The sequence below is a fragment of the Mustela nigripes genome, unplaced genomic scaffold (assembly GCF_022355385.1).
Source record: "Mustela nigripes isolate SB6536 unplaced genomic scaffold, MUSNIG.SB6536 HiC_scaffold_76, whole genome shotgun sequence".
NCBI classification, from domain to species: Eukaryota; Metazoa; Chordata; class Mammalia; order Carnivora; family Mustelidae; genus Mustela; species Mustela nigripes.
Genome location: NW_026739491.1, coordinates 2,514,717 through 2,541,803, shown reverse-complemented (window position 1 = coordinate 2,541,803; position 27,087 = coordinate 2,514,717). Strand labels below are relative to the sequence as shown.

The following is a 27,087-nucleotide window of genomic DNA, read 5'->3' as shown; positions in this document are numbered from 1 at the left end:
CTTTCTCTCTCTCTCGCACTTTCTCTCTCAAATAAATAAAATCTTAAAAAAAAAATCTGGCATTAAAAGAGGGATTGAAGCAAGAAAGTAGAAGGGAAGGTAGATGATTTTATAAGTGACAAAAGCCCATGGCTTAGGGTTAACTGCAAAGTTATTTCATGATGTTAACTCATAGCCCAAGGGGCATAGAGAGAAGTTAGCATCTTATTATGCTTCCTTATGATGACCAGCAACAGTCTTAAAAAGGTGTGTGTGCACCACCATGCCCACTGGCTTGCAATCATCCTGGAAGTGTTGTGGCAGGTCCAGTGTTTTCTGAGAAATGCATTTTAACAGTTCTGGCAGAAAAGACAAGACTAAAACATATCTTAATCTCCTTTTGCTTTCCCTTGTGAAATATCTCTTTTTTTAAAACTAAAATTTTGCCACAGGCCCCTTTCAGAAATTTATGTAACCTGTCATTAAAAGTAAACCTTTCTTGTCTTCAAGGTAAAATGTTAGAAGGCATCAAGATAGTATCTAAGAGAAAAGCTTGGGGCTGGACATCATTTCATTGATGCAGACAGAGTGTTTCTAGTATGTACCCAGGAAGCCCATGGCCTTAGAGTCTCTGCTTTGGTGGGGTAGAAAGTTTGTGTGACCATCTGCCTTTCACAGCTGCCTGCTGGATTGTTCTACCAGGGCAGTAGCTTAGGTTTTACATAGGAGAAACCTGACTGGTAAGACCCAGGACATGTTTCTGTGGGAAAAATCTGTCAGGAATTCCAAGTAAATGAAATGTGACCATCTCTGCCCGCCTTTGGAATTCTGGGGGGCTCTATATCCCAAATGATTTCATTTCAGCCAGTTACTGCCTCGTCCAAACCTTGTTGGACAAGAATTAACATTGTGGAAAAGAATTCAAAGGTCTTTTTTTTGTGTCCCTAGTTGCTTGCTTCTTGCTTACTTACTTCCTGCCTTCCTATCCCCTTTCTCCCGCCTTTTAGACATTTTAACAATATAGAAATGCGTAATACATATATACAGGCACGTATGCATATAACAAGCATTAGTCTGCCAGCAGCTGGGATTTAAGAGTTGTTAACTACTTTGCCCTATTTGGCTCCATTTTATAAATAATATCATTGCAGATAAAGTTGAAGTTCCCTTTGACTCTCTTAATTATATTTCCTGCTCTACAGAGAGTTAACTCCTATCAAGAATTTTGTATAAATAATTGCAGTCTGTCTTTTATAACTTTTTTAAAAGATTTCTTTTATTTAGGGGTGCCTGGGTGGCTCAGTTGGTTACACATCAAACTCTTGATTTCTGCTCAGGTCAGGATCTCAGGGTTGTGAAATGGAGTCCTCATCAGGCTCCCTGCTGGACATGAAGCCGCTTGATTCTCTCTTCCTCTCCCTTCGCCTCTCCCACCACTTACTCATTCTACCTCTCTCTAAATAAATACAATCTTTAAGAAAAAATAAAGATTTGGGTGCCTGGGTGGTTCAGTCGGTTAAGCGTGTACCTTCGGCTCAGGTCATGATCCCAGGGTCCTGGGATTGAGTCCCACATAGGGCTCCCTGCTCAGCGAGGAGCCTGCTTCTCCTTCTGCCTCTCTTTTTTTTTCGGTCTCTCATGAATAAATAAATAAATAAAATATTAAAAAATAAAAATAATAATAATAATAAAAGGGAGCACCTGGGTGGCTCAGTGGGTTGAGGCCTCTGCTTTTGGCTCGGTCGTGGTCTCAGGGTCCCGGGATTGAGCCCCACATCGGGCTCTCTGCTCAGCGGTTAGCCTGCTTCTCCCTCTCTCTCTGCCTGCTTCTCTGCCTACTTGTGATCTCTGTCTGTCAAATAAATAAATAAAATCTTTTAAAAAATAATAATAATAAAAATAAAAGAGAGAGAGGGCATGCACAGGGGTGGACAGGGACAGTGGAAGAGGGAGAGTCTCAGGCTGACTGCACTGAGTGCGGAGCCCAGCTCTGAGCTTGATCACGGGACCCTGAGATCATGACCTGGACCGAAACTAAGAGTCAGACTGTGACTGTGCCACCCAGTCGCCCCTATAACTTAGTATATTAGTAAAATATCATTGTGGTTTTTTTTTTTTTTTTTTAAGATTTTTATTTCTTTCTTTCTTTATAGAGAAAGAGAGTGCTGGCAGGGAGAGAGGGAAGAGGCATATGGAGAAGGAGAGAACCCCAAGCAGACTGTGCTGAGCTAGAAGCCTAATGTGGGGCTCTATCTGAGGACCATGAGATTGTGACCGGAGTCGAAATCAGGAGTTGGATGCTTAACTGACTGAGCCACCCCTGTTTTGTGTTTCAAGAGTTGTATTTATATAAATGGTATCATACCACATACATCATTTTATACCCTTTGAAATTCAGTATTATGTTTTTATTAATCCATACTGACACAATTTGATTGATTTGTTCCTTTTTTTTTAAGATTTTTAAAAAATTTTTATTTATTTGAGAGAGAGACAGTGAGAGAGAGCATGAACGAGGAGAAGGTCAGAGGGAGAAGCAGACTCCCCGTGGAGCTGGGAGCCCGATGCGGGACTCGATCCCAGGACTCCGGGATCATGACCTGAGCCAAAGGCAGTCGTCCAACCAACTGAGCCACCTAGGCGTCCCTGATTTGTTCCTTTTAATTGTTACATAGTATTCTAAAATTCACTCATACTCATCTTCTTATCTATTCATGAAATGCCAATTGAATATTACCCCCACCTTAAAAGACCACCAGAGACGTGAGTCAAAGCCAATCAGCAAGGGTCGTTTATTGCAGGTTCGAACCTGGACCTCTGCGGCGCTCGTTGCCGATAACACCGAGAGGTCCAGAGCTGGGTTGGTGCAGGGTTTTTATAGACAGGTACAAACAAGTTTCGGGTAGGGCATTCCCTTAGTAGTGAACATTAAGTTTTCTAGATTTTTACTATTGAGCATCCCTTAAACTTTTTTTTTTAAACATATCTCCTTGTGTATGTGTGTGACATTATCTCTAAAATATCTACCCAGAGACGGAATTGTGCTGGCTTCTTTTTAGTCACATAGCACAGAGTATTTGCAAACAAAGACCTATCTTCTTAGATATATGAAGAGCATCGGAGGGCACCATTCTGGTAGGCCCTCAGTGAAAACTGGAAACTCGTGGTTTGTGAACTTTATTGCAAACCCAGGACCAAGGCGCCCCATCTTTCTAAATTTTTTTCTATGCGCTATCAAATACATGTGTGTTTTTACTCACCTATATATAGTTTTCTCCATTTTGTTTTTTATAGAGATGAGATCCTACAGAATGATAGATCAAGGACATCTTTCTGTGCCAGTACTTGTAGACTGTTTTTTTAAAGTGGTGTTCCATAGTGTGATTGACTGTAGTCTACTGTTTTTTTATGATTTTGTTTATTTGAGAGAGAGTGTGAGCACAAGCAGAGGGGAAGGAAGAGGGAGAAGCCTGAGCAGGGAGCCCGACGTGGGGTTTAATCCCAGGACCCTGGGACCATGACCTGAGCCCAAAGCAGATGTTTAACTGACTGAGCCATCCAGGTGCCCCTAACTATTCTCTTCTTGATGGATGTTTAGGTTTATTTGTAATTAAAGACAAGCTCTTTTTGCAAACTATATTTGCTTGGTCCCATTCTTGTACTGCAAATACCCTTCACATATGAATTGGTTCTTTATAATTCAGCCTGTCCCCATAATAGATAAAGACTGTAGTAGTAAAAGACTGCAATAAAGACTGACTAGCACATGTTTTCTCACTTGTAAAAGGAACAGTTTATAACTGTGGCAATGACATGCCTTGCAGTTCCCATCAGTGTTCCTCACCCTTATTTATTTTGTGTTTGTTGTATGAATGACAATATCCTAAGTCCCATGACCGCAGGGTATTTAAAATGTGAGTAAAAAGTTGACCCCTTCTGTCATTTTTAAAAGAAGATGGATGGGATGCCCAGATGTCTCAGTTGGCAAAGCATCCGACTCTTGGTTTCGGCTCAGATCATGATCTCAGGGTCATGAGATCCAGCCCTGCATCGGACTCTGCTGGGCATGCAGCCTGCTTAAGATTTTCTCTCTCCCTCTCCTTCTATACCAGCCCTTAAAAAAAAAAAAAAAAGGCATGTAGTACCAACTGAAAATTGATGGCTAAGTATACAGGATTATAAACACTTGAACTCAGAGCAAACTTTATGTACTTATAGCCAGATAACATAAAAAGTGACCAATGTTTTGTGTTAACAAAAATGGCCAGTATTGTGTAGGCAGAGATTTCTCTCTAATTCAGAAAAGCTTTCAGGAGGAGAGAAGATTTTATTGAGGTTTACAGGCTAGAAAGGCTAATCTGGATTATTGTTTAGCTTCCAGGTACATCTTTTTGGCTTTTTCTCAATATGGGGCTCGATAATAATGCTTTTCCGCTTTGTGCCTGGTATTAATGTCTGAACAGTGGATTTTAATTAGAAATATTCCAAATTTGCTATCGTCATGTGACAAGTGTTGATCTCCTAGGATCCCACAGCAGATGCATGACTCTGGGGACTACTCAAGCTTCTGAACTTTGGTTTGAAACAGACCCAGTCACCACACTTTTTCCCACTTATTTTTGCTCTAGACTTCTCAACTAGTTATTGCCTGTTCTTTAAAACAAGGGTCTGAAATCTTTTTTCAGGATTTTTGGATCTAGAAGAAAATAGCCAGGCTGGGCCAGTAGAGCAGAGTGTCTTTTCAAGTGTCTTAAATGATCTAGTTGCTAAGATTTTTGCCAGGCCCACTTTTAGCAGAATGAAGATGTAGTTTTTAATAAGATTCCAACCATCTTCTTACAAGCAACTGCCACAAGCATTAGAAATTGCTGACCTATTCATCTTACTTAAAAAACCCAAGTCTCCTTACAAAAACCAGGTTGGCTGGATGCTTTATTTCAGTGTCACAAGTCCCAAAATACACTATACTTCCCTTGGACCTACTCGTGGGAAACCTGTAAGATTGTCCACCTTTTAAAGATTGCTTTCTTTTTTTTTTTTTTTTTAAAGATTTTATTTATTTATTTGACAGAGAGAGATCACAAGCAGACAGAGAGGCAGGCAGAGAGGGAGTTAGAGGGAAGCAGGCTCCCTGCTGAGCAGAGAGCCCGATGTGGGACTCGATCCGAGGATCCTGAGATCATGACCTGAGCCGAAGGCAGCGGCTTAATCCACTGAGCCACCCAGGCGCCCCTAAAGATTGCTTTCATTCCAGAGTGAATGTGAGGCCGATACTCAGGACTGAGTGTTCTACTCTGTAGTCCACTTTCTCATTGACTTTACCTTTGACCGCCAAGCCCCGGAGGCTTCTTTCTTAGCCCTCCGAGCTTAGCCTTTCTGTCCCTGGCTCAGTAGAAATGTGGCAGTGGTTTCGGAGAAGTGACGTGCTGTCCTTGGCGCTCCAGAGTCTTCTCTAAACTGAGTGAGCTAGGCTTTGGATTAGAGAACCTCACCCGGGGTGGGGGGCAAGGGGTTGCCTTCCCCTCAGGGAGCGGCCCTGGCCTCCTCCTCACATGTTGGCCTGGACTGACTCAGCTGGGTAATGGTGTACCCTAAAATGTACAGGTGTGATTTGACAGGAGCTTTTCACCCTTTACAAACTGGGCTCCCTAATGAGAATGTAGGCTCATAGAGCAATAATTCACGTGTAGGTGGCCTGTAAGGAAAGTTTTAACAAAAGAGTTGGTTAAGAAGCTGATTTATTTTCTTGCTTTAACTCTTGTCATGTGCTGAGTGGGGGCGGAAGAGGAGGGGAGGGTGGGGAATGGCGCTGCTGAAAGCATTTATCTTCATTTCTGCCATCTCCCAGTGTTTATTACCCTGTGATCGACAGATGAGGAAAGCTGCCAGTCAAACCCACGTTCAGCACATTTCCATTTCCCTTCATTGCTGATTTTAGGCTTTTGAAATCTGCATCCTCTTTGCAGCATTAAAGGTCGTTTCCCTCCTGCTGCTGACAAGCCCAGGACCCTCTGGTCCAGTTCTGCTCCCTTGTGCTTCCACCAAACAGTAAAGGCTGCAGGAGTCCCAGCAATTTAAGACAAGTGATTGGTGAGAGCCATTCAGTGTTTGAGTCAGTCATACGCTCTGTTCCTCGTTCTCTCTCTCACCTCTTTCTCCCCCAGTCCTTCTCCCACCCGCCCCCCTCTCTCTGCCCATCCTCTTGCTGCTGAGCAACCCCTGGAGCAGCTCCATTGTGCAATAGTGAGAGGATGACAGCCTCCCCGACTTCTTTCCTGCCTGCCTAAGCCAGTGTCCTCCTAGCAGCAGAGGTGGCGGGGTCCTGTAGCGAAGGCCAGGTTGTGGGGCATGTGGAAGGAGGCAGAGTAATTCTTACTTCTCTAATCCCCCTGTATGTCTTCCATTGGAGGTAGAGGCTTTGAGGAAATCCTGCCTGCTGGGAGTGAATGCCGGGTTTTTAACTTTGGTTTTTGTTTGGGGGCTCTTGGGGGTTTTTCCTCCAAAACTCTGTGGGTTTCAGAATGTTGTTCCTGATGATCTTTTAGTAGCATTTGTTCTTGTGAGCTTATTTGTTTTTGTCTTAAATAATGTTTGTGGGTGGAAGAAAGGTAATGATATTCATTTCTTTGAAAATGGATGTTCTGCTTTCATAATTACTTGTCCCAATTACGTCATTAGTGTAAGTGTTAGGTAATGGCTTCACTAGGACATATATATTGAAGAAGGGCAGCGATTTCTTTTCCCTTCGTTGCTAATTTCCTTGTTGAGTTCTCAGTTCTCAGGGCCTCAGCCTCTTCATCTCCCCACACAGGAGCATTTTAGCTTGACTTCAGAGAGCTAGGAGGTACTAGTTGCCCTGCCAACGGTCAAGATGAATCCAGGGTTTTCATACGTTGGGAGGAAGGGATGAGGGCCTGGGGAAGAGCAGCTTACTCTCTTTGCCTTAGGGTGGAATACGCCGCTGAACTCCAGGTGACACTGGTACCATCAAGGCAGTGTGATCGAATCCTTGGTGATCCCTGGATTAGAAAGCAGAGTATCCTTGTTGCTTAAGGATACTTATGGCAAAAGCTAAATTCAGCTTTTCTGAATGACACTGGGTCTTGTGGCATGCGCCCTGTGATCTGTTTGACCCCTCTAAGTGGCTTATGGCAAAATGGCCATGCCCAGCCTAGAGGTCACTACTGTCTCCCATCAGACTAACTGCTTCCTGTAGATTTGAGTAGGATCCTGATTTCACACCTTGTCTGTGAATGACTTTGGATGCATGCTATCTAGTTCTGTATCTCTATTTTCAAGCGCATGCTAAAAGCTAACACTGTTACTGCCTGCTTCCACTCACACAGGTTTCTAAAGTAGATGAATTTATAGGAACAAAGTAGAATTTTGGTTACTGGGGGCCGGGGAGAGGGGAGGTGGTGGAAAGGGGAGTTGTTTAATAGGTATAGAATTTCGTATTTGCAAGATGAAAAAGTTTCGGAGATTTGTTTCACAACAGTGTGAATATATTTAATGCTGCTGAACTAGTTAAACTACTGAACACTACTGAACCAGTTAAAAATAGTTAAGATGGTGAATTTATGTTACATGCTTTTTGTCACAGTTTTTTAAGAAATTAATACCAGGTATTTTATACTACTTGCTCTGGAAAGGAAGGCTATATCCATTGCTCTGGCCCGAATGAATATAATAAGATTAATACCTCTTCCTCCCCTGGCATGTTATATGTGCTCACATAATTCTGGTTTGAATTGTTATTTTGAGAAAATTTTTGATGAAGCTGTGACATAGGTAGAAATAGTTCATAGCGATTTCTTTTCCCTTCGTTGCCTTGCTAATTTCCTTGTTGAGTTCTCAGGTTACGATTTGTAGTTTTGTTGGCTTCGTCCAAGGCCTTTGACCTCAACAATAAGGCATTGCCTTATCTTTTCTGGATTTGCCCCTAAAGTTCAGGATTTGTGTGTAGACTTTTGCTATCCTTGTTATTAGGAGCAGGAGCTTTTAGAGCCTTCAGGACTTTATTGGACCATAAAATTGTTGATTTAGGGGTCCAGTTCGGCTAAGAGCTTGTATAGTCATTGATATCTGTATCTGTAAAATGTTTACCCTTTTGTTTATGTTGAATACATTTCAAATTTATATTGTATATGATTTGATCAGTTTAAGTGACCAGTTAGAGCAGTTACTAAACGCATAAATCTGATAGACCACATAGCTTACTCAGAACATTTCCTATGTCAGAGTTATAGACATCTACATGATACCTGTTCTTGTTTTTATTTTTGTTTTTACAGAAAATGATGTCCCCTGATACTCCTCTTATCTTTTATTTTAGCCTCAGGAAAAAGTGAAGACTTAATTTTAGCTATAGGTAATATTCTCAGAATTGAAAACCTCTTTAAAAACCTACTTTCTGGGGCGCATGGGTGGCTCAGTTGGTTAAGTGTCTCCCTTCAGCCCAGGTCATGATCCCCACCCAGGTCCTGGGATCGAGCCCCATGTCCACCCTGCTCATCGGGGAGCCTGTCTCTCCCTCTGCCTCTGCCTCTCCCTTCACTGATTTTCTCTCTCTCTCTCTCCCCCTCTCCCTTTCTCCCTCCCTCTCTCAAATAAATAAAATTGTTAAGCGGGAAAAAAAAAAAACTCACGTACTTTTTCCTCCGACAGGAAATAGTTGTTTCCCTCAGACAGTTTTACAATTGCTGCGTTCCATGCAGTGTGTTATCTATAAATAAAAACTGCTACACAGTGGAACATGCCTTGGCCAGAAAAAAGGATGAAGTGCTGATACATTCTACGGCATGGATGAACTTTGTAAACAGGGTGCTAAATGAAAGAAGCCAGACACTGTCACTTGTTGGATGTTTCTATTTAGGTGAAATGTCCAGGGAAGGCAAAACTATAGGGACAGAAAATAGATTAGTGGTTTCCTCGGCCTCAGAGGGAGAGGGTGGCCAGAGGGGAGGGGAGTGACCGCTAATGGGTAAGGTACTGGGGGAAGAGGAGGAGGATGAAAATGTCCTGAAGTCACATAGTAGCGATAGTGATAGTCATTGTAAAAATTGGTTTTGGTAATGGTTGCGTATTGGCATGAATATATTAAAATCCCTTGCATGGTATACTTTAAGTAGGTAAATTGTGCAGTCTGTGGATTACATCTCATAAAGCTTTTATCTTGAAACAAACTATATATAGTTTGGTCATTTTCTTTAGTGTCAAAACTGTAAATGGGAATAAAAGAAACTTCTGCCCTTGAAAGAAGTCTTGTTATCTGCCACCATGGCCTCTTTCCAAGTCCCCAGGCTATAGAATAATTGACTGTGGTCTTAGATGAGATTTTTTAAAATGGTGAAAAAGGCGACAAAGTGAGTATGACAAAGTGCTTAGTTATATTTCCTTCTTAGAGCAGATTTAAAGACTGCATTTGAATGAAGCTTTCTGGAAAGAAGAAAAAGTGTTCTTCCTAGGATGCCATTCAGTATATACTTAGAGAGGAAAAGTGCTTTTTATGTCCAAATAATGCCATGTTGTCCTGCTCTAAGAATTATTTTTCATAGACAAAAACCGATTTATTAATTTACAAAGAGCTTAGACAGTCTGCATAACCAAACATATAAATGCATGTAATATGTGGGTATGCGTAGTACATACTAAAAAAATACAGGGAGCTGGTAAACAGAAGATACTCACTAGTACTTGAAATTATTAAAGAAATGCAAAGGGAAATAGATTGCTATATTTTGTTTCTCAGATTTACCAAAACTTTTACAGAATAGTATTTTTTAATAATAGCCTTATTGAGGGGGACACCTGGGTGGCTCAGTCGGTTAGGCTTCTGCAGCTCTGGTCCTGATCCCCGGGTCCTGGGATTTAGTTCCCCATTGGGCTCCTTGCTCAGTGGGGAGCCTGCTTTTCCCTCTGCCTGCTGCACTTTCTTTCTCTCTGACAAGTAAAAAGTTTTTAAAATCTTTAAAAAAAAAAAAAAAGCCTTATTGAGATATAACTCACATACCATTCGTTCACCTATTTAAAGTTCAGTGGCTTTTAATATATTCACAGAGTTCTGCAACCATTGCCACTATCTGAAGATTGCGGAACATTTTTATCACATTCCCATACGCATTAGCAGTCACTTCTCCCTTCTCCTTCCCTTTCCCTGCCTCCTCCAGCCCTAGGCAACCACTAATCTACTTTTTGTCTCTATAGCTTTGCCTATTCTAGACATTTCATGTAAATGGAATCATAAAATATATGGTCTTTTGTGACTGGCTTTCTAAAAAGAATTTTGAAAAGTTGATAAATTGTTCGGTTGGACCTGTCCTGGAGTTTGTGGTTGCTGTTCTGTTGACCAATTAGCAAGCTGGTTCTTGACTTCATATCACAGCTAAGCAGAAGGATAGTAATTGTGTTTCCAGGCTGGTGAGTCTTTGGTCCCTAGCCCCATTCTTATTCTGTCTTCCCAGTAGCAGCACAGTCAGAAATGGCCATTCTGGGGGCGCCTGGGTGGCTCAGTGGGTTAAAGCCTCTGCCTTCTGCTCAGGTCATGATCCCAGGGTCCTGGGATCGAGCCCCGCATCGGGCTGTCTGCTCCATGGAGAGCCTGCTTCCTCCTCTCTCTCTCTGCCTGCCTCTCTGCCTATTTGTGATCTCTGTCTGTCAAATAAATAAATAAAATCTTTAAAAAAAAAAGAAAAAGAAATGGCCATTCTGAATTAGGCAGCCTCAAATGGAACAATTTTATAGGACTGAAATATAATTTAATCGTTTCTTTCTTTGTAACTTGCCCTTTTTTACCCTCCCAAATTAGCTTCTCTGATACATTTGCTAATGATTCCCATTGTTCCATATTTTCACTGTACAGTTGAATCATACTCTTCACTTTCCTGCTCCTAGAACAGATCTTGGAGAGAGGCTAAAAGCTGTTTTTGAAAAAAGGTTTCTAATTCTCCTTTCCAAGCAACAGATCAGGGGAGTCAGAGAAGCAGAGGCAGAGAGAGGCATGCAGGCTATCGGGTTTGGCAGAGCTCACCTACCATGGGACTGTCATGATTATTAAGATTTTATCCCTAGACACATTCTCCAGACTTCCAGCCTACAAGTTGAAGACCTGACTGAGAGAATGAGACTGGGCAGCTTGGTTTTGCTGTTGTTCTCTGATAGTTGGCCAGGATCATTGGATATAAGTTTCTTTTCCCCCATGTTTTATCTCTTGTGAGACTCATCCTTATTTTCTCTTTTGCTCTGAGGCTCCAGGGGAAAAGCTCTGTGGTCATATGATAGAGAGTGAACTGCTGTGACTGCCAGTATCCTCATAGACACCTGCTCTTTCCACTGTCTCCTAGAACATGAGTGAAAGTCTAGGGGCTCTTTATGTCTTTCTCTCTGTTTTTGTTTTTGTAATTAATAGCCTTTAAAAAAAATTTTTTTTAAAAGAGCTATCTTAGGTCTACAAAAAACTGAGTGGAAAGTACAGGAGTTCCCGTATATCTCCTCCTACACACATACCCATAAGCACCCCCCATCATCATTCTTCTCCAAAATGGTACATTTGTTTTTGTTTTAAAGGTTTTATTTATTTATTTGACAGAGAGAGACACAGTGAGAGAAGGAACACAAGTAGGGGGAGTGGGAAAGGGAGAAGCAGGCTTCCCACTGAGCAAGGAACCCAATGGGGGCTTGATCCCAGGACCCTGGGATCATGACCTGAGCGGAAGGCAGCCGCTTAACGACTGAGCCACCCAGACGCCCCTAAAGTGGTACATTTGTTATGTACAGTACACGAACCAACACTGACACACCGTTATCACTCCAACATTAAGTTTCACACTTAATATTGTTAAGTTCTGTGGGTTTGGCAAATGTATGATGACATGTATCCACCATCATAGTATCCTACAGAGTAATAGTTTCACCATCCGCAAATATCTCTTTTGGTGCTACAACTGTACCTCCCTCTCTCCCCACCAAACCACTGACAACCACTGATCTTTTTCCTTTGTACATAGTTTTTGACTTTCCAGAGTGATATAGTTAGATTCACACCATATATAGATTTTTGCTTCTTTTTTTTTTTTAAGATTTTATTTATTTATTTGACAGAGAGAGATCACAAGTAGGCAGAGAGGCAGGCAGAGAGAGAGGAAGGGAAGCAGGCCCCCTGCTGAGCAGAGAGCCCAATGTGGGACTCGATCCCAGGACCCCAAGATCATGACCCAGATCAGCAGCTTAACCCACTGAGCCACCCAGGCGCCCAGATTTTTGCTTCTTTTACTTAAATTTCCTTTTACTTAAATTTCTTTTTGAGGCTTGATAGCTTGTTTCTTTTTAGAGCTGAATAATACTCCACTGTATGGTTGTACTACAGTTTATTTATCTATTCTCCTATCAGAGGACATCTTGGTGGCTTCTAAGTTTTGGCAGTTATGAATAAAGCTGCTATAAACATCTGTATGTAGGTTTTTTATGTGACATATGCTTTCAGCTGACTTGAGTAAATACCAAGAACACGATTGCTGGATCATACCACTAAGGGTATGTTTAGTTTTACAAAGAAATTGACAAACTGTCTTCCGAAGTCCCTGTACCTTTGTATTCCCACCAGCGAGAGATAAACGTTCCTGTTGTTTTGCATCCTGTTCACCGTTCAGTGTGATCAATATCTTGCATTTTAGCTGTTCAGTAAGTGTGTAGTAGTTTCTCATTGTTACTTTATTTTGTAGTTCCCTAAAGAAATGATGTTGAACATCTTTTCATATGCTTATTTACTATCTGTGTATCTTCTTTGGTAAGGAGTCTGTTCTGATTTTTTGCCAGTATTCAAATCACATTTTGTTATTGTTGAGTTTTAAGTGTTCTTTGTATATTTTAGATACCAGTCCTTTATTAGATATATTTTTTAAAAAGATTTTATTTATTTATTTATTTGACAGAGAGAGACACACACACAGCAAGAGAGGGAATACAGCAGGGGGAATGGGAGAGCGAGAAGCAGGCTTCCCGCTGAGCAGGGAGCCTGATGTGGGGCTGGATCCAGGACCCTGGGATCATGATCTGAGCTGAAAGCAGATGCTTAATGACTGAGCCACCCAGGTGCCCCTAGATAAATGTTTTGTAAAGGTTTTTCTACTGGTCTGTGGCTCAGCTTTTCATTCTCTTTTCATAGTGTCTTTCACCAAGTGGAAGCTTTTAATTTTAATGAAGTTAACTTTGTCCATTTTTTCTTTCATAGATTGTGCTTTTGCTAGAAAAGTCTTTTTTTCTGTTTCTGTTTTGTTTTTTTTTTAAAGATTTTATTGATCTATTTGACAGAGTCATAGAGGGAGAAGCAGGCTGTCCGCTGAGCAGGGAGCCCGACAAGGGGCTTGATCCCAGAACTCGGGGATCAATGACCTGAGCCAAAGGCAGCCGCTTAAACGACTGAGCCACCAGGTGCCCAAGAAAAGTCTTTACCAAACCCAAGATCACCTAGATTTTCTCTTATATTATCTCCTAAGAATGTTACAGTTTTGTGTTTTACATCCAGGTCTGTGATCCACTTTGAGCTCATTGTTGTGAAAAGTACAAGGTTTGTATCTAGATTCATATTTTTGCATGTGGACGTGCATTTGTTTCAGCACCATTTGTTGAAAAGACTGTCTTTCTCTATAGAATTGCTGTTGCGCCTTTGTCAAAGATCAGTTGACTGTGTTTGTTTGGGTTTGTTTCTGGGCTTTTTTGTTCACTCCATTGATCTGTTTGCCTGTTCTTTTGTCAGTGCCACACCATCTTCATTACCGAAGCTTTGTAGTAAGTCTTGAAGTCGGGTAGTGTCAGTCCTCCAATTTGTTCTCTCCTTGCATACTGTGTTGGCTGTTCTGGATCTTTTCCATTTCTAGATAAATTTTAGAATTTGTCAGTATTCATAAAGTAATGTTCAGGGATTTTGATTTGGATTGCATTTAATCTAAAGATCCAGTTGGGAAGAATTGACATCTTAACAGTAAATATTGGAGATCTTTTGTGATTGCTTTCATTGGAGTTTTATAGTTTTCATTGTATAGCTCATATATGTATTTTATGAGATTTATACCTAAATATTTTTCTTTCTCTCTCTCTCTGGTCTAATGTAAATGGCATTTTATTTTTAACTTTTAATTCCAGTTCCGGTTATTCATTTGTTCATTGCTGGTATATAGGAAAGCTATTAACTTCTTGTATCCTGCAGTCTTGATATAATTGCTTAATAGTTCCAGGAGTAACTTTTACTGTTCTTTGGGATTTTCTGCATAGACAATCATGTCATCTGCGAACAAAGACGGTTTTATTTCTTCTCTCCAAGTTTTGTTTCTTTCTCTTACTTTTCTTTTCTTAATGCATTAGGTAGGATTTACAGTAAATAAGGAGTAGTGAAAGGAAACATCTTAGCTTGTTATCAGTCTTAGGGGAAAAACATATAGTTTCTAATCACTAAGTATGACGTTAACTGTAGGGTTTTTGTAGATATTTTCTGTCCAGTTGAGATAGTTCTCCTCTCTTCCTAGTTTCCTGATAGTGTTTATCATCAGTAGATATTGGATTTTGTCACATGCTTTTTTTGCATCTATTGGTATGATTACATGATTTTTCTTCTTTGTCTCACTGAGGTACTGGATTATATTTATTGATTTTCAAATGTTGAGCCAGCCCTGCATACCTGGGCTAAATCTCACTTGGTCGTAGGATACAATTTTTTAAAGATATTACTGGGTTAGACTTGGTAATATTTTGTTGAGGATTTTTGCTTCTGAGACAATTAGTCTATAATTTTCCTTTCTTCACTGTCTTGGTCTTGGTCTTGCTATTGGGACAATACTGGCCTTAAGTTAGAAAGTAGTCCCACTTTTGTTTTCTGTAAGAAATTGTAGACATTTGATGTAATTTCTTCCATAGATGTTTGATAGAATTTACTAGCAAACCCACTTGGGCCTAGTGCTTTATATTTGGGGAAGTTTGCTTTTGTTTTTGTTTTTTAAGTATTTATTTATTTTTGTGAGGAGGAGTCAGAGGGAGAGAGGGAGAGGAAAAGAGAGAATCTCAAGCAGACTGCCTACTGAGTACAGAGCCTGATGCAGGACTCCCATGTCAGGACCCTGAGATCATGATGTGGGCCGAAATCAAGAGTCAGATACTTCACCAACTGAGCCACCTAGGCATCCCCTGTTCTGGGAGGTTGTTAATGGTCAGTTCAACTTAATAGATATAGGCTTATTCAGGTTATCTGTTACTTCTTGTGTAAGTTTGGGAGACTATGTCTTTCAAGGAATTTCCATTTCTTCTAGGTTATCAGATTGTTTGTAGTAGTCTTTTATTATCCCTTTAGTGTCCACACATCAGTAGTGATGGCCCCTCTTTTGTTTCTTAGATTGATAAACTTGTGTCTTTTCTCTTTTTTCTTCAGTTAGCTTGGCTAGAGGTTTATCAATTATATTGATCCTTCTAAAGAACTGGCTTTGGTTTTATTAATTTTTTTCTATTGATTTCCTGTTTTCAGTTTCATTGATTTCTTCTCTAATTTTTTATTTTTACTTCTTACATTGAATTTGATTTGCTTTTCTTTTTCTTACTTCCTAAGGTGGAAGCTTAAATTATTGATTTTAGATCTTTCTTCTTTTCTAATAGATACATTCAGTGCAGTACATTTCCTTCTAAACACTGCTTTTATTGCATCCAACAAATTTTATTAAGTTGTATTTTCCATCCTCATTTAGTTCAAAATATTTTAAATTTTTTCTTGAGATGTCTTCTTTGAGCCATGTGTTACTTAAAGTGTGTTCTCCAAGTATTTGGGGATTTTCCAGTTATTTTTTCTTGCTACTAATTTCTAGGCTAATTCCCTGTTGTCTGACAGCATACTTTGTATGATTTCTATTCTTTTAAATGTGTTATAGTGGTTTTTGTGGCCCAGAATGTGATGGGTCTTGCCCTTGGCAGTTTTTCAAGGAGAAAGTTACTAAAGAGTCCAGGGCCTTGACATTTGACCTCAATTCCAAAATTAAATGCTTCTGTCTCTTGGCTCTGGCACATAATTTGCACCAGTCTCTTATAAAAGGAACTTTCTCTGTGACTTGTTGATTGCAGAGCTATACCTGTAGAAGAAAAGTACATAGAGATTAAAATAAATGATTAGAGGCACCTGGGTGGCTCAGTGGGTTGAGCCTCTGCCTTTGGCTCAGGTCATGATCTCGGGGACTGGGATTGAGCCCCGCATTGGGCTCTCTGCTCAGCGGGGAACCTACTTCCCCCCTCTGTCTGCCTCTCTGCCTACTTGTGATCCTCTTTGTTAAATTTAAAAAAAAAAAATCTTTGAAATAAATGATTAATTTTAACAGTAGTCATTTATTAGACACTTATTATTTGCCATCACTTTACGTTTACTGTTTTGGTAAGTTCTCCCAATCACCCTATAAATTGTAGGTATTACTGTTTTTTTAAAGGTTTTATTTGAGAGAGAGAGAGAGAGGAGGCAGAGGGAGAGAGAGACTCTCAAACAGATTCCATACTGAGTACAGAGCCCAACATTTGGGTCAGTTTCACCACCCTGAGATCATGACCTGATCTGAAATAAAGAGTTGGACGCTCAACTGTCTGAGCCACCCAGATGCCCCTGTAGTTGTTATTATTATACCCTTTTTACAGATGAGAAAACTGAGGTTCAGAGATATTAACAAAGTCACACTATAGTAGGTACTAGGAGGAAGTATCAAAATCAGGTCCATCTGATCCTGAAGACTATTCTCAGACACCATACCAAAAACAAACTACAAGCCATAATACCCCAGTTCAAGCTAGCCTCTAATCCATGACAGAAATGGGAAACTAAATTTGCTAAGGGAATATTTGTATAATGGTATGCCTTTGATTAGTTTCTCTCCAAAATCAGCATCACTAAGAGTTTGCATGCTATTAGCAGTGGCTGTTAGCATTCTAGTAGTGGTACTTCCTAAGAGTGCCTATCTTAGAGTTACAATGTAGGCTATATTTATTTAGCTTGGAGTTTTCTAACTAGGGATGATTTTGGTTCCAAGGATCATTTGGCAGTGTTCGGAGATAATTTTGGTAGTCACATTTGGGGGGGGGGGGGGAGTGCTGTTGGCATCTAGTGGCCAGAGGCCAGAGGCCAGGAATTTTGCTAAACATCCTCCAAAAGCCCAAGACCAGCCCCACACTCTAAACAAAGAATTATCTGGCCCCAAATATCAGTAGTGGAGGTTGAGAAACCCTGAGTCTAGCTTGTTACATCCCATTATTACTGAGAAAACCTTGAGGTCTCAGAAATCTCTCAGCGGTCCCTTAGGATTTGGCTTTGAGGCTAAGTGCCTCCTATGTAAATACTAAGTAGCTTAGTCCATTAACTCATTCTGGCACATTTCCTATACCTTCAGCTTAGTGGCCAGAGGCCTACTAAATGGTTGGGGCTTTTTAATAGGGTGGTACTTTTTCTTCCTGATGTTTCCGAGAGACAGGCTCACCTGGCTTGCAGCCCTTGCAGAAGAGAACCTGGTGACAGTACGCTAATCTGTTGCTGGCATTTTTTGCTTCCTAATCTATGTTTACACGACACTGAAAATTGACTCCCTGGTGCCAGGCACCATTTCTCTTCAGCGCTCTGGCACCATTGGCGGAGAATACCTCCCCAGTCCCTTTCACACAGTGCTACCCATCCATGTTTATGACATTGCACAGCTGTTCTCCAGAAGACATTTCTGGAGGCATGGATGGTACAGGAGCTTCTGGAGCTGGGCTTGGAGTTGTCATCATGTTCCCCGTTGCAGATCCCCAGCACTCTTAAAGCAGCTGCTATTTTCCTTAACTGGTTTCCTGATGGTAGGTCCCACCCTCCCCTCCAGATTTTAAAATCTTAGAATACGGAGTTTGTTTCTTCAGTTTATTTCCTACTCTTTTAGCAGCTAACGTTTCATTCATCATCTACTGAGAAATCAACTTACCTTCTATTACTTTGTGTTTTATGCTTTTCTGTTAAAAGTTGGAGGACGTGATAAGGAACTATAGTGGTGTGAGAAGGACTGGTGGTCAGAGGGAGATGTCAACTCTCTAGATAAGCAAGCCAGGGGGACAATTCATAAGCTCAATGATATTGAGCCTGGACCAGAGTGAAACTGAGTAATTCTTTCCAGGGAAGTGGTCGACCTTAGAACTAAAAAATGATTTTCACTATCAAGGGGGCCTAAAAAATCAAAAGTACCCCCCGCCAAAAAATATAAAAAAGTCCCCTGTTAAGAAAGCCCTAAATGTAGCTTACCCTCCTCATGACCCAGAAGAAGTTCAGCAAAGTTCCCAAGTCAGGTTCCCAAGTCAGCATTCAATTATTATAGAATATTCTATAAAAATTAAACTTATTAAGGGACACCTGGGTGGCTTAGTTGGTTGAGCAGCTGCCTTCGGCTCAGGTCATGATCCCAGCGTCCTGGGATCGAGTCCCACATCGGGCTCCTTGCTCCGCAGGGAGCCTGCTTCTCCCTCTGACTCTGCCTTCTACTCTGTCTGCCTGTGCTTGCTCTCACTCTCTCTCTCTTACAAATAAATAAATAAAATCTTTAAAAAAAATTAAACTTATTAAGGACATATATTTTTTTACCTCATTTGAGTGATATGCACAGGTCCTCAGTAGGAGTTTGAGGTCACTGGACTGTCATTCTCGGACCTTCCCAAATGCTGTCATTCTCAGGACTTCAGGGAGATCATGACCATTTGGGTCTATGTCTTTGAATCTGTAAGATTTTAAAGAATAAATTGTGGTGGGCATATTGGTTTATCTAAAACAGTATTCTTCAACCTTCACTTAAGTATTTCCCTCCTAAGGAGATTTAATAGACAGTGTTTACCTAATCACCCCCCCCACGAAATTTTAATATTACAGATAGGCTGTGTATCTATCATGTACTACAGTATATCTGAGGCGAGGTAGTAATTGCACTAAGATTTCCCCATGAACAGTTTTTGCCCCCATGGGGGCAATATTACCCATATTGAGAGTATATAATGTAGCAGTATTATTATCATCTTGGAAATAAACTGTTTTTTCCTTTCTTTACAAATGGAAACTGGGATGAGGACACTACAATAATAAACTGATGGTGAAGAGAGTCTTCTCATGTAGTAGCTTGCCACAACTAGAGAAAAGAGAGAAGAGTACTTTTCTGGCTTATATGGAGAACATTTTCTTCCTGAACAACCTCTTGACCATTTGAGGAGAGAATAGGGAAAGATCTGGAATGGCAGAGCAATAAAGGAAGCTCACCAAAAGGGGGATGGGGGACAGATGACAGGACCCTCTTGCGGTGATATGCCAAGGAGGAAGGTGGTGATACTGAAGAATCTAGGTATAAAATTGTCCATTGTTCCAAGGCTACTAAGTTCTAACAAGTTCAGTTTCTTAAAGTAGGAGGTGATTTGCAGCAGAGAATATCATTTAGGTTGTCTCGCATGCAACAGTGTTCTATTCTCCTAAGAGGGTTTGGCTCTGTCTGATCAAAAGGGTGGTTGTGTATGAAATGCACCTCGGAAGGAGGAGGAGGAAATGACATGTTCATGTAAATGAAATACAACTGCAAATTAAAGTGTCACCCTGTTAAAAAAAAATCCATTTTTTATTTAATTGGTTACCAAGGAAAAAAATGTCATACAGAAGTGTATATCTCAGGGAAAGTTAAACTGTGAGATGTTTCAAGTGAATCCAGATTCAAGGAAGTTCTCATGGGGCGGGGAGGGGAGGGGTTTGTAAAATACTGCCTTAATAAAAATATTCAGATACTGAAAAGCCAGACTCATAAATTTCTGCTGTGTTACATACCAGGGGTCCAGAAGAAATTAACAAATATGAATTTGTTTGTTCTTCACCATCTCTAACGATCCAATCAGTTATATATTGGCTGCCTCTTCCCTGGAGGAAGCCTCCTTTTGAGATGTTTTATTAGGAAGAAGGTCATGTACAAAGGAGGAGATGCTTTCTCCCAAAGACCACTGCCTATTACAAAGACATCCAGGAATGAAATGCTTCTCTGTGTGGCTTTCCTGTGTTAATGTTGTGCTCCCATTTTTCACGCCCCCCCCCCACCAACACCGTGCATTTTTATGAAAACTCCTCTGTCTCTAGATTGAGAGTCTACCAGACAGGACATAATACGGTACCTGCCACATTTTTGGCACTGAGGAAATGTTAAATAATCATGGGAGGGGCTGATGAATGAAATTATGTTTCCAGTAGAATTGTTCTTGAGATATGTCTGGTTTCTCTTTGAGATGGGGACTTGGCAGATGGTTCTTCCTCTTCCCCCTCTCCTGCTGATCCCAGTACATACTGTTTTATGTTTGCAGGGGAAACGTGGATAAAGACTATACTGTGCTCTCTTCTTCTCCTCTACCAGGGGCAGTGATTGGTGATGGACAGTCTGCTGTGGCCAGTAACATTGCCAATACTACCTACCGGCTCCAGTGGTGGGACTTCACTAAGTTTGACCTTCCTGAAATCAGTAATGGTAAGCCAACGTAGAGCTGGTACTGGCAGAAGGGGTATTTCTTACTGGTGAGCCCAAACTCAGAAACCCATGGAGCTCTGGAGTTTCTGTCATCTTGCTGGGCAGCTGATTCCCCAGTTCCATTCCTGCAGCTCTCCATCAGTAATTCAGCAGACATGTTTTGAGCACCCACCCTGAGCAGCGACCTGTGCTAGGAGCAATGCCAAGATGGACACAAAGACGAAGGTATCTCTTTTCTGGGGAGTTCACCAACAGTAGCTCATCATACTAAGCCTCAGTGTTTAAGTGGAACGGAGAAGCAGAGAAAGAGAAGAGTATAGGAACTGAGAGCAAGCCCCTGTGTCCCTTGAGGAAAGACTGTGGTGATGTAAACTCATTTATTAATCCAGAGCTGAATGGAACAAAGTGAATGACATGGTTGGTATGTGATTTACAAATGTGTCTAATGTGTCTGTCTGATCGTCCGTTTCCCAGCTTCCAAGGACCTCTGCAATCCCATATCCCAGTTTTGCTCACTACAGCATTTCATTTCATTTCATTTTGTTTTGTTTTAGGTATTCTTTTTTTAAAGATTTTTATTTATTTGACAGACAGAGATCACAAGCAGGCAGAGAGGCAGGCAGAGAGGAGGAAGCAGGCTCCCTGCTGAGCAGACAGCCCAATGCGGGGCTCGATCCCAGAACCCTGGGATCATGACCTGAGCCGAAGGCAGAGGCTTTAACCCACTGAGCCACCCAGGCGCCCCTTGTTTTAGGTTTTAAAGATTTTGTTTATTTATCTTAGAGAAAGAGAGAGAGATACAGCACGAGCAAGACGGGCAGAGGGAGAGAGATTCTCAGACTCCTCGCTAAGCATGGAGCCTGATGCAGGGCCCCATCCCAGGACCCTGAGATCACGACCTGAACTGAAACCAAGAGTTGGACACTTAACCACTTGTGCCACCCATCACAGCATTTTAGACAACTTATTTCACTTGGACTCGCACATTCCTAAGAAGTGACAGCTCAGCCTCTGCTTGATAAAAATGATAGTCACACTATCTGATAAGATGGCCTGATCCATCACTGATAAGCTCCTGTTCTTGTTCCCAAGCTGTTATTTCTTCCCGGTGGTCCTGGTTTTACCTCTAAATCTCGACAGAATGTATCTAATGACACCTCTTCTGGTGGTCCTCCAGCTGTTTGAAGATAAATTGCCATGTCTCTTTGAATCTTTCCTCTCAGGCCAGACTTTTTTCCTGAGATTCCTTTTACTGAAATACAAGAAACCTTGGACTGGTTTCCAAGTCCTTGATGGTTCTGTTCACTTTCCCTTTTGACTTTGGGGAGCCAGAACAGAGTAGAAAACTCCAGCTGCGAGCTGTCCAGTGCATACATAGCACAATAGCGGTTTGGACAGTGTTAATTCAGCCTGAGATTTCAGCAGCTTTTCCTGAAGCCACTTTTCAGTGTGCAGTCACTTCAAATTCTTGGATAATTTTTTTTTTAAAGATTTTATTTATTTATTTGACAGAGAAAGATCACAGGTAGGCAGAGAGGCAGGCAGAGAGAGAGAAGCAGGCTCCCTGCTGAGCAAAGAGCCCGATGTGGGGTTCGATCCCAGGACCCCGAGATCATGACCCGAGCCGAAGGCAGCGGCTCAACCCACCAAGCCACCCAGGCGCCCCTCTTGGATAATTATTAAGAAATTGAGACTCTACCATTCTGTTTATGCAGTTTGAATCGTTTAAGAAACCAAAACAGGTTTATATTTGCTTCTATTAAATTTTATCTTCATAGTATCAGTTGCGTTTCCTAGCTCCTCCCTCTCAATGTTTGTTTGAACTTTGGATTCAGTCCTTTTCTCTTAGTCTTTACATCACCTACTAATTTGACAGATACACTTTCTCTGTCTTCCTTTAGATTACTAGCAAAAATGGTCGGTCAGCGAGATCATTGTATTGGGCCTTGTGTGATACTGCCGTGGACTTCCTCTTTGTTGACTTTGGTTCCTGAATTAGTACCCTGGGCATGGTGTTCAGAACTGTAGCCCACAGCTTTTTTTTTTAATCTTGTCTGCAAGGTACTGTAAGAATTTGTCAGATGCCTTAAATTAATCCAGATAGTCTCTGTCTGTGGCATTTCCCGATATGCCTGTCTTGGTATCCTTATCAGACCATGAAAATGAGGTTAATTTTTCATGTCCTGATCTTAGTGAAACCACAGTAGCAATCATTTCTTTCTTTCTAAGTGCTTATAAGCCACATGTTCAATATCTTTTCTTTAACTCTGCTGGGAATCAACTGCAGTCTACTTTTTCCTTTATTGAATACCAAGTTTGCTTGTTCATCTCCAGATTTCTGGCCCAGATCTTCTTTGCCACAATTTATTTCTAGTTATTCTGTTTGTATTGTTTACCTTTTTAAAATTATAATCTGAAATATATTCACTATTCAAAAAATTTAGACTGTAAAATAATAGACAGTGAGAATTTTCCCAACTCTTCTCCCAGCTATAGCCCATTTCTCCCCAGAGGCAACTACAATTGGCAGTTTTGTGTGTATCTTTTCAAGGATATTATATATATGTGTATATATAGGCAAATGCAAATGTCTTTTTTTTTTCATTTTCCATGTTATATACTTTCTGTACTTTGCTTTCTGTACTTTATAATATATCTTAGTGATCTTTACATACCAGTATATAGAGTTTACTCTTTCTTTTTAAATGACTGCTTAGTATTCCATTGTCCAAGTAGAATCTCTAGGTTCCATTTTTTAATCAGTCATTTTTCAACCATTCTTCCTCTGAGGAACTTTTTAAAAATAGTTTTCAGTCTTTCCTATACAAAACATGTTGCAGCTTGCCATTTCACACCTGGGCCAGGTTATCTACAGGGTAAATCCCTATAGGATAAAGCCCTAGAAATGGAATTGTGGTTACAAAGACCACATACGTCTGTGATTTGGGTAGATGCTCCTAAATCACCCTCGGTAGGGGTTATGCCAATTTATACTCTTGCCTGCAGTTTATGAGGATGCCTGTTCCCCCTAAACTCTGGCTTCCAGAATGTGTTACCGTATGTTTTGGATATTTGCAAATCTGATAGGTTAAAAAATAGTATGCAGGTATTTAAAGTTTATATTTCTCATATTACAAAGCAGATCGAGTGCCTCTTCACACACTTAGCTCGTGTATTATGTTGCCCTTTCTTGACCTGTCCATGTGCTTTACCTATTTTTTATTGTATTGATGATCTTTTCCTTATCAGTTCAACAGGAACTCCTTCTAAATCAGAAAATCAACTTACAATGGGAGTTTCCTGGTTGTCATTTGTCTTTTGACTTTACTGAAGGTTATTTTTGTCATAGAACTTATTTTAAGTAGTCAGAATTATCCAGCTTCCCATTTATGGTTCCCAGATTTTTGTGTCATCATTAGGAAGATCAGTTAGTACTTTTATATTTTAGCTTTTTTCTTGCCCTTAAGTCTTCAATTCACTAGAAGTTTAACCTTGTCCCAAACAAGCAGAGTATGATCTAGCCTTAATCCAGTATGGCCGCTCATTTGTCCCAATCAGTTTACAGAGTAATTCACTTGTTCCCAGTGATTTAGGATGTCCTCTTTTTTAAAAAATTAATTTATTTATTTGACACACAGAGATCACAAGGAGGCAGAGAGAGGCAGGCAGAGAGCTGGGGGAAGCAGGTTCCCCGCCAAGCAGAGAGCCCAACACGGGACTTGATCCCAGGACCCCAGGACCACGATCCGAGCCAAAGGCAGAGGCCTCAACCCACTGAGCCACCCAGGTGCCCCATGGGTTGTCCCTTTGATCCTATTTTTACTTTCCTGTGTATATTTAGATGTATTTCTAGATTATCCATTCTGTCCTAGTGATCTGTTTAATTATTCATGTGAGAGTACCACAGGGGTTTAAGTTTTCAGGCATTGTGTTTTAGAATCTGGTAGGAAACTATCTCTTATTATTATTTTTTTTAATCCAGATTGTCCTGTTTGCTCAAGCAGTTTTATTTTCCTGTATGGACTTTATTTATTTTTTTTTTAAAGATTTTATTTATTTATTTGTCAGAGAGAGAGGGAGAGAGAGCGAGCACAGGCAGACAGAATGGCAGGCAGAGGCAGAGGGAGAAGCAGGCTCCCTGCTGAGCAAGGAGCCCGATGTGGGACTCTATCCCAGGTTGCTGGGATCATGACCTGAGTCGAAGGCAGCCGCTCAACCAACTGAGCCACCCAGGCGTCCCTCCTGTATGGACTTTAAAACTACTTTACTTCTTCCCTTCACCCCCCCCCAAAAAAAAATTCCCTTTAATGTAATTATTGGAGTCACATTAAATTTATGTTAACTTAAGGAGATTCAGTATCTTTATGGTTAGATTTAAGAACATGGTATGGTTTTCCATTTCCACAAGTTTCTCTTGTGTTCTTAGTAATGTTTTAAAGTTTTCTTAAGGGATGCCTGGGTGGCTCATTTAGTTGGTTAAGTGTCTGCCTGTGGCTTAGGTCGTGATCTCTGGGTCCTGGGATCCAACCCCGCAAGGGGCTTCTTGCTCAGCAGGGAGGGAGCCGGCTTCTCCCTCTGCCTGCCACTCCCCCTGCTTGAGCTCTCACTCACCTCTCTGATAAATAAATAAATAAAATCTTTTAAAGGGGGAACGGTGCCTGGGTGGTTCAGTGGGTTAAAGCCTCTCCCTTCGGCTCAGGTCATGATCCTAGGGTCCTGGGATCGAGCCCTGCATTGGGCTCTCTGCTCAGTGGGGAGCCTGCTTCCCCCTCTCTCTGTCTGCCTGCTTTTCTGCCTACTTGTGATCTCTCTGTCTGTCAACTAAATAAATAAAATCTATAAATAAAAAGTTTTCTTCATATAGATCCTTTATAGTTCTTTTTTCAAAGATTTATTAATTTATTTGAGAGAGAGTTGTGTGCATGCACGCAAGCAGGAGGAAGGGCAGGAGAGGGAGAGAATCCCAAGCAGATTCCTTGCTGACCGTGGAGCCTGATTCGTTGCTTGATACCACCACCCCGAGACCATGACCTGAACTGAAATTAGGATTGGATGCTTAACCTACTGAGCCACCCAGTGCTCCTCGATCCTGTACAGTTCTTAAGTTTACTGTTACAAGCTTGCTTTTAAAATCCTACTGCTATCTTACTGAATTGTTTACTAATTGTAGTTGTTACTCAGGTAAATCTCCTGCATGTTCTAGGTTTGTTATCCATAAATAATGGTAATTTTACCTTTTCCATTCAAAGTTTTACATTTGTGTATTTGTTTTTCTTGTATGTTTGCTTTGGCTACCATCAAAACAATGTTAAATAATAGCAGTCATCCTCATATTGCTCTGGATTTTAGTAGGAAACTTCTTTTTCCCAATACTTTTTTTTTTTTTTTTTAATTTTATTTATTTAAGTAATCTCTATACCCAGTGTGGAGCTTGAACTCATAACCCTGAGATCAGGAGTCACATGCTTCTCTGACTAAGCTAGCCAGATGCCCCTGGCTTTTCCCCAGTAAGCATATTGCCGGCTTTTAGGTTGAACTAGAACTAGTTTATCATTTTAAGGAAGTCATCTCTTCCTATTTTATTAAGAGTTTTTATCAAGAATGGATATTCAATTTAGTCATAACTTTTCAGTATCTATGATCGTATTTTTCCCCCTCTCCTTTGACCTAATAGTATAATCATTATGTAAATAGATGCTGTAATATTGAACCCCTCTTTATATTTCTTGAATAACCCCACCTGGTTCTTGGAGTAGTCTTTAATGTAAATTGCCTTCCCTGTAGCTTAGTAAATAGACTTTTTTCACTGATACTTGTCAGTGAGTTGGCTCTATCCAGACTTTTCTTTTTTATGAAATCTATGGATTTGGGTATCAATGTTACTATGCTTGTGTTATAAATATAATTTGGAAGGTTTTCTTTTTTTCTTTGGAACAGTTTAAATAGAATTGGAATTACTTACACTTTTTATACTTTAAAGGTCTGGGCCTGATGCATGCATGCTTACTTTTACATGCGTAGGGGGAAATACTTCTTTGATAACTCTGTCAACTGTCCTATGATGGTTAAACATGTAATTTTTTTTCAGATTTTATTTATTTATTTGACAGACAGAGATCACAAGTAGGCGGAGAGGCAGGCAGAGAGAGAGAGGAGGAAGCAGGCTCCCCTCTGAGCAGAGGGCCTGATGTGGGGCTTGATCTCAGGACTCTGGGATCATGACCTGAGGCGAAGGCAGAGGCTTTAATCCACTGAGCCAACCAGGTGCCCCAACACATGAGCTCTTAAGCTTATACTATCTGGGTTCACATCCCTGGTCAACCGCCTTCTAGCAGTATGTCCTTGGTTAGTTACTTAATCTCTTTACACTTTGTTTTCCTTTTCTTTTTTTTTTTCTTTTAAGATTTTATTTATTTTATTTATTTGTCAGAGAGAGAGAGAATGAGAGCGAGCACAGGCAGACAGAGTGGCAGGCAGGGTCAGAGGGAGAAGCAGGCTCCCTGCCAAGCAAGGAGCCCGATGTGGGACTCGATCCCAGGATGCTGGGATCATGACCTGAGCCGAAGACAGCTGCTTAACCAACTGAGCCACCCAG

At 40.9% G+C, this 27,087-nt stretch overlaps 1 protein-coding gene across 7 annotated transcripts in view; it reads left to right on the top strand.

The window, feature by feature from the left end:
* The window catches only part of LOC132008252 (activating molecule in BECN1-regulated autophagy protein 1), a 178,324-nt gene that overhangs the window by 115,526 nt on the left and 35,711 nt on the right, over positions 1–27,087 (top strand). For all 7 annotated transcript variants that reach the window (XM_059386774.1, XM_059386773.1, XM_059386775.1 and 4 more), the window contains one exon: positions 20,382–20,492. In XM_059386774.1, coding sequence (XP_059242757.1) covers positions 20,382–20,492 — 111 coding nt within the window. The remainder of the gene's footprint in view (positions 1–20,381; positions 20,493–27,087) is intronic.